The 8021-nt window shown below is 53.6% G+C and overlaps 1 protein-coding gene across 3 annotated transcripts in view; it reads right to left on the minus strand.

The window, feature by feature from the left end:
- PXDN (peroxidasin) overlaps positions 1-8021 on the minus strand; it is a 105141-nt gene that overhangs the window by 9130 nt on the left and 87990 nt on the right. For all 3 annotated transcript variants that reach the window (XM_037733294.1, XM_017514044.2, XM_017514043.2), the window contains 3 exons: positions 5831-7334; positions 2275-2409; positions 1416-1624 (listed from right to left, as the gene is read on the minus strand). In XM_037733294.1, the coding sequence (XP_037589222.1) occupies positions 1416-1624; positions 2275-2409; positions 5831-7334 (1848 nt within the window). The remainder of the gene's footprint in view (positions 1-1415; positions 1625-2274; positions 2410-5830; positions 7335-8021) is intronic.

The raw sequence follows: 8021 nt of genomic DNA on the forward strand, positions 1-8021 counted from the left end.
CACACACACACACGCCCCCACACCCCCACACACACACCTCACAGGCGCACACCCCCTCCCCCACACACCCCACAGTTGCACACAGACACAGGCACACACTTCCTTAGAAGAAGCTGCTAAAACACAGGTCTATTATCTGCAAATTTCACTGCATACTAAATTAAGTAAGATCTTGGCCAGAACTATTACTTGAGGAGAAATGAGGTGGAGGAGAATATGTGTACAGTGTCTGGGCTTGTGTGTCTCTTAAACTACCAAGCGCCCACAGACACCACAAGCTCCACAGAGTGCCAGGCGAGGCTGGGGTCCGGCCCTGCCTCCCCCTCCCAGTCACGCCAGGCTCACTGCAGGTCCCCAGATCACCCCATCACGGTGGGCCCGCTTCCCTCACCACAAGAGTGAGTGCTACACAACTTGGGTTCTAAACATCCCCAGTCTGGGTATTTGATGGGGTTCTGATCACAGTTTGAATAAAGCCAAAATTATGTTCAAATTAGTAATGGAAATGGAGGTTAACCAAGACTGGGAGTTAGGAATGTGAAGCAGGAATTCAGCCAGAGGAACCAGCGCCTTAAGCAGCAGGCCACTGACGCCTCTGCGGGGAAGAGGGACCCGGTGCGCCAGGACACCACTGCCGCGCACAGCAGGCCACTGACGCCTCTGCGGGGAAGAGGGGCCCGGTGCGCCAGGACACCACTGCCGCACACAGCAGGCCACTGACGCCTCTGCGGGGAAGAGGGACCCAGTGCGCCAGGACACCACTGCCGCACGCAGCAGGCCACTGACGCCTCTGCGGGGAGCGGGTGCGCCAGGACACGAGTGCCGGGGGTGCTGTGGGATTGGTGTCAGGGCATCCCTCAGCTACAGGCCCCCCACACTGATCATGAGACCACCTCCTACCTGCAGGGCACTCGCTCCTTCACAAGGTGTTTCATAACATCCATCTGTAGTTATTTAGGTTACAGATATTTAGAACATTCAGCATAATTTTAAAATAAAACCTGATATATTTAAAGAAAACCTGATGCTTCTTTCAGGTGTTGATTTTTGCGTTTTGTCTGTGGATACAGATATATAGGCTAGCACAAGTGCTGGAAGCTGCACATACATTAGGTTTGAAGGAAAAATCAGGGGCACAGCTTGCTGAAGCCTGGGTTTCTGTTTCTCTTACACAGTGTTTTAGTTATCGTGAATGTTTTCCCACAGCACTGCCAATTCCTCAGAATTTGTCTACATTTTTGGCTCTGCAGTCCACCTCAGCATGGATACAGCACAGTTTAAATCTAAAGCTGAATATTTTGCTTTCAGTTCAGTTTTCAGGATTAGGATGACATCTGCAGGTAACTAAGCACCCGCCAAGCAGTCACCAACACCAGGGATGAAAAAGGAACATGCGTGGCGCCCCTGGCACGCACCTTCACAGCAGTCCTGCCACACCCGCAGGTCCACCCTGGGAATCTCTCCACAGCTGCCGTAGCCGTGCGGGAACTCTGCCACCCTGAACACGTCGCTCTGCACCCGGGTGATGTTGTCTGCGTTGTCGCACAGGATCCTGGCTAGCGACGTCTGCTTGATCTGAGTCAGCTGGGCCGGGGAGAACACGCCGGGGTTCTCATACCACAACCTGGATTCCCCAGTATGAGAGCAGGATCAGAGAAGGGCAGGAGACTCACAGGCCACCAGGAGCTGAGTGAAAATCTCCCCAACTCAGTTCACAGCAATGCAGAAACCACTGGGTTTGATCAGGCGCCACTTAAAAACGGACCCATGCACTGCTCACATCTACTCAACAACGAAAGCAAAGGCAGAGCATCTGCTGTAAACACGACAGAGTGTTAGCTCTTCTGACTAGCAACAAAGACAACTGGCAACTTAAAAAAAAAACCAGCATGGCATGCAGCTGTCTGCCGAAATAGTCATAGGTAGGGTCTGCCTTTCCACTACATTCAAGTAAAATAGTAACACAAGACTAGAGAGAAAACAAAGGTCTTTCCCGAAGCCCAAACTGCTCTGAAGTCCCACCGTGGTTTGTTTTCCTGTATGAACTGTTCAGTAGGTTTACAGGAACAGAAATATTCCTAGAAATGAGGGGGCGGGAAGCCTCTTTGAACCTGATGTGGCTGAGTTCTGAGGCTGACACGCAAGCCCACGGGCACACAGGAGACACCAGGGCCTCAGTGGCTTCCTCATCCTCAACCAGGGCGGCTCCTCTGCCCCGGAGTCCCTGAGAAGCTGGCTGGGGAGCGACCTCCCCTTTCTGGGGCATGTGCTCACCTGTCCCCATCTCGCAGGCGCTTGAACTGTGTGCTGAGAAGACACATCAGCGTGGGGCCCAGCCGGCTGCCGGGCACCAGGTCCTCCACCATGAGCGCCGGGAACAAGTCGATGTTGAGTGTTGAGCCATACAACCTAAAACATGAGGAGAAAACCGAAACTTACCTAAGAGAGCTGCACGTGGTGAAAACACCGCAATATGAAAGCAGTTCCTTCTTTCTGTCACTATCTTACATTATTTAGAACTGACTTAACAAAGAAAATCTTTCTTCTTTGAAGCATCTCTCCACTATGCTTTAAAGGCTTTTCCCCACTTTCTGTTATATATGCAACACACACACACATACACATACACACACACACACACACTCTCTCTCTCTCTCTCATTAGAACAAATTTAGAAAAGCCAAGAAAATGTAAGGAAGAAAATTGAAGCCACGCCTTTTCCTGATATTCAGGGATAGCCACACTTAACATCGTAATGTATACCCTTCCAATCTTTTTGAAATAAACATGTGAACAGGCAACTATATATACCTAAATGTATGTAGTTTATTGTTCATATGTTTATTTTTAAAAGTATATAGATACATTTTTAAAGAATAAAATTTGATTCTACTACATATTGAAAATATATCTGCCATAAAGAAAATATTTGCTAAGCAAAGATCAGGCAAAAAAAATTAGGTTTAAATGTTTCAGAACAAACATTTTCATCAACTTCTTCCAATTCCTTAGAAATACGGGCTTATAAGCAACATGTCACAACTTCTACTTCTGACAAATCATTCTAATCTTATCTTAGAACTTGACTAGGCAGCAGATGATGCCTGTTTCAACTGCTATTCAAAGCTCAACTGAATTTTTAAGATACATATATTCTATAATTCAGACTGCCCTTTTCTACAAAACTCAGCTCAGTGACCAGGAACTGGCCCAGGGATTAAGAGTTTGCTGCTATGAACAGACAGGGCTGAGTCCTCAGCGGCCACCGGTCTTGCAGTAGAATAAACACAATTTCATGTAAACTAGCATTTAGTCTTTCAAAGACAGACAAATTGTCCCTTTTTCTTCTAAGTTCTATGACATTCAGGCTGAACTTCTGGCTCTCAGATGTCCCCTGGGAGTCTTGGTCGGGAGGACCCCGGCGGCCTCTGGTCTGTGGCTGAGAACAGCACACTGGGGTCACCAGAGGCGTCCACACCTTTTCCCAGAGGACTCCCTCCTGCTCCAGGCGCCCTGCTCTCTTTCTGTCCCCACCTCTGGGAGGGACGCCCCCCCATCACAGGGGCTGGAACAGGCACATTCCTCAGACTCACCAGTCTGAAGCCTCTACCCGAATCCAAGGAGCTTCCTCCAAAGAAGAGGACTTGCAGTCCAATGGTGTCCCAGGGCTGGGGATGGGCAGGAGAGGTGAGCCCAGCCAACCCCATGCCCTCTGCCTACTGTGAGGCCGTGAGACACATCTTTACCTAAGTGCCCACAAAGCAGATGAGAACTACACAATCTCTAGGGTCTGCTGCAGGCAACCCCTGTGCCCTGTGAAGTCCTCCCGGCCCCATGGTCTCCGATGGTCATGTACCTCTTCTCAAATTTCTTTCACTTCCCTTTAGTCAGCAATGGGCTGAGACAGAAAGACGTAACTAAACAAAGGAGTGGCTCAGTGTGTGGGGAACGTCCTTAACGTTTTTACCGGGGCCTAGCATGCAAAAAGTCTGCGGTCCGCCCGGTGCTGGGCTCCACATCGTGCACTTTTGACTGTCTTTAAATAAGTTTGGCCAAAGAGAGAATCAGCTGGGAGAGTAATCTGTGTCCATCTGGACAAGATCAAAGGAGGGTATGTCAGCACATAAAAACACAGACAGTTCACATCAGTCCTAGTTCAGCAAACCAAGACAAAAAATTACACTGGATTAATGGAGTGTGTATATATTTCCAAATGCCAGTCATTTAAGAGCATTATTTAAATGAACGCTGGAACATATTAAACTTAATAGGACATCACGTTCATTTATTCATTACCTGCAATAAATTATAAGTTAAAAATCACTTTTGTTTAGAAGGCACAGGCCGCATCCAAACAAACAGGGTATGTCCTAACCAGCATTAAGTAACTTAGGAGTAAACTGGAGAGTCCAGAAAACACGAGAAGATAGTCTTAAGAAAGATTTTTCTTCTTTTTAAAACAATGTTTTTGAGTGGGAATTAACATGTCCTAATACACAGTGATCTGTGGATCTGATTCATAAGCCAAGGACTGTGAAGAATCATAACAGAATCATAAAGGGAAAACACTGACGAGCTTTTTTTTTTTTTTTTTGAGACCAAGTCACTCTGCTGCTCAGACTGGAGTGCAGCGGCGTGATCTCAGCTCACTGCAACCTCTGCCGCCCAGGTTCAGGCGATTCTCCTGCCTCAGCCTCGTAAGTAGCTGGGATTACAGGCGCCTGCCATCGTGCCTCGCTAATCTTTGTAGTTTTTAGTAGAGATGGGGTTTCACCATCTTGGCCAGGCTGGTCTTGAACTCCTAACCTCCTGATCCACCTGCCTTGGCCTCCCAAAGTGCTGGGATTACAGGCGTGAGCCACTGCGCACAGCTGCAATTATTTTTATTTCCTTAAAATACAAAAAGCAAATAGACTGGTAGAAATAACATGAAAAAAAGGTAGCGAATAAAAGACAGATGTGAACATCTAGAAAACAGGAGAGTCACTGGACGTCTACACTTTGGGGAATTCAGAATGTGAATCAGAACCCCACCAGGGCACAGAGTCCTGGGCGAGGGCCTGGCTATGGAGCAGGCAGCCCTGAGCATACCCCAGACCTAGACCTGGGTAGTGCCATGGCTGCTGCTTTGCCTATGGAACTTTGCCACTTTTTGCCACCGCACGTGGCCCAAGGTGCCCTAACCCACCTGGCCAGCTTTCCTTGTCTCAGGGGTGATGGCCTCCCATTTTGCTTTCATGGCAGGACAAGAACTGCGCCCACAGGTGATCAAGGCTGTGGCTCAGAAGTCGTGCTGTCTGTGGCAGTCATGGGCAGGTGACCCCACAGGCCCAGGTCTGGACGACACGGTATGGGAGACACTACAGGCCAAGCCTTAGGGGTGGTGGCCTCAAGAGCCCAGTTCTGCAGACACCAAGCTCTGCCTCTCTCTCTGCCCCAGTACAAGAGCAGGAGCCTGAGGCCCCTAACAGCCAGTGTCAGTTCTGGTATTTTCTGGTGCAGTTTATTTCTCTCTGCAGTCAACCCCTCTGCCACAAAAGTATGGCTCATCTCCAAGGTGAAAACGTGCCACAGCTCAGCAAAGCTTGTCTTGTAGAAAACAGGCTGGCGGAAGGGCCCTCCACCATCCACCCACCCCTGGCTCTGCCCCCTTCCCACAGCCAGGGGCCACCGGAGGCTGCAGGCCTTCTCATCTTGACCTTCATGGACTCGCTCCACCTAACCTCTGCCCGACAGGAACAGCACTCACACAGAGATAACACGCACACCCAGTTTGGGTCCTCCTGGTGCCTAGGTATGTGAGCCACCCCACGCGGCCTCCTCAGCTCACCTCTGCAGTTTCTCCCGGATCTCAGGGTTTTTTATCTCATTTTTCAGGTCCTCGAACGTGTGTGCCGCCGACAGGTTGCAGTAGACCCTGTAGTCGTGGTAGGGCGGGATCCCGTGGTCCCGGCCACGCTGGATGTTGATGGCCGCCAGGTCCAGGGCCACCGTGTGTGCCATGGAGAACAGCCGCTCCGTGAGCTCCGTGTTCAGCAGCTGCGAGGGCACCCGCATTTTCCCCGCCACCCCGAACAGCCCGCGGAGCAGCGGGTCGATGCCGCCCTCGTTCACAATCCGGAAGGGAGAGAAGAAGGCTTTGTGCAGGGGGATGTGGCCTTGGGCGATCGGCTGGAAGTTCTCGTCCAGCCGGTAAAGGAGCGGGTTGACCAGCGTGTGGCCAAACCTGAAGGCCGCGGTGGCGAAGGCGTTGAAGATGCCAGCGTTGACGCCCGGGTCGTATCCCCGGTACTCCCCCAGCGCCCGCATGCCTACCTCCCCCAGGATCTTTGGGAGCCAGTGCTGGTAGGTGATATGCTGGATCTCGGCGCCCACGATCTTCCTGGTCTCGTAGTAGATGGTGTCGCCGTCCCAGTGCGGGTTCAGCTGCAGCAGCTCCGCGGCGATGCGGTTGTGCTCGCGGAACCACAGCGTGTGCATGCTGGTCAGGCCCAGCTGCTCGTTGGCGCGGTGGTCCCCGGCCAGGAAGCAGGGGATGGGGCTCTCGTTCTCATCCCGCATGCACTCGGTGGGCGGCCCCGCAGCGAAGGGCAGCAGCGGCTTCCCGGACCGCTGCACGATGCCCTGCCGCAGCAGGCCGCGGTGGCTGGCCAGGTCGCGGATGCTGCGGGCCTCGTGCTCCGTGCTGCCGTACACGTTGGAGGCGTCGATGTAGGAGGTGAGCTGGTTGATCTGCTCCCGTGGGTACACGGAGTTCATGAGCAGCGAGGTCATGCCGCTGCCGCACACGGGGCTGGAGCGCACGAAGAACATGCAGCGCGCGCCGCTCCTGGCCCGGGGGTCGTTGGGGGGGATGAGGACCGAGAAGCAGGGCGGGTCGTTGCTGCACGCGGAGCTGCAGTGCTGCCCGTCGGAGAAGCGCGCCTGGCTCAGGGCCACCACCGTGGAGTCGAGGTCGTGGTCCAGGAACTGGCCCCACTGCATCAGCATGTGCGTGAACTGCTCGTCGGGCGTGACGCTCTCCGTGCCGATCAGCGCGGTGGACACCAGGCGCGGCATGGGGAGCGCGTGCCCGTGGTACAGGCGCTGGGGGTTGATGCCCCGCGGGGTGTTGAAGCCGTTCTCGTACACGGACTTGAGCAGGCGCTCGAAGGCGGTCAGCGAGGCGCCCCACATGGGGTGCTGCAGGTTGTTGCAGGTGCCGTCATGCGTGCGGTACTTCTGGTGGAAGCACATGTCCGAGCAGTTGTTGACGCGCCGGTGCGCCGTGCAGCCCGACAGGTTCGCGATGAGGTTCAGGTACTGCGGGGACACCAGGTCGTTGTAGTGGTAGCCTGCGGGCGGAGGACAGCAGGGCGGCACTCAGTTCCGCGGAGGCCGTGTGCCAGCCCGGTGCCCCGGCACCCCTGCCGCTGACATGGGCCACGCGCCCCCGGCTCACAAAACCTGCCGTGCGCCCTGCAAGGAGCGCTGCCTGCTGGACGCCTGCTGGACGCCTGCCCTCCTCCTGTTTGTTAAAACTGCCCCTCCCCACCTCCAGCGCAAACACAGGCATTCTCTCCACAGCCCCTCCTCCTGGCCCAGCTGCACTCCCCACTTAGCAGTCTCACGCTGTCAACCAGCGGCCATGCGTTCCTGTGGGAGACCCCTGACCGTGGGAGCCCAACCCACATTCACGAACACAGGCTGACGCTGCTCCAAATCCACTTTAAATGTCCCGTGTAACTGACAGTCACACAACTCCACACCACTGCCTACCATCATCCCCTCCACACCACCCTCGATGACTGTACCCATCAGCCCCCAACACACGTGCACATGACTACATACCATCAGCCCCTCCACACCACCCTCCACGACTGTACCCATCAGCCCCCAACACACCTGCACACGACTACACACCATCATCCGCTCCACACCACACCTCCACACGACTACACACCATCATCACCTCCACACCACCCTCCACGACTGTACCCATCAGCCCCCAACACACGTGCACACGACTACACACCATCATC

This window comes from Cebus imitator, unplaced genomic scaffold, assembly GCF_001604975.1.
Source record: "Cebus imitator isolate Cc_AM_T3 unplaced genomic scaffold, Cebus_imitator-1.0 Scaffold512, whole genome shotgun sequence".
NCBI lineage: Eukaryota > Metazoa > Chordata > Mammalia > Primates > Cebidae > Cebus > Cebus imitator.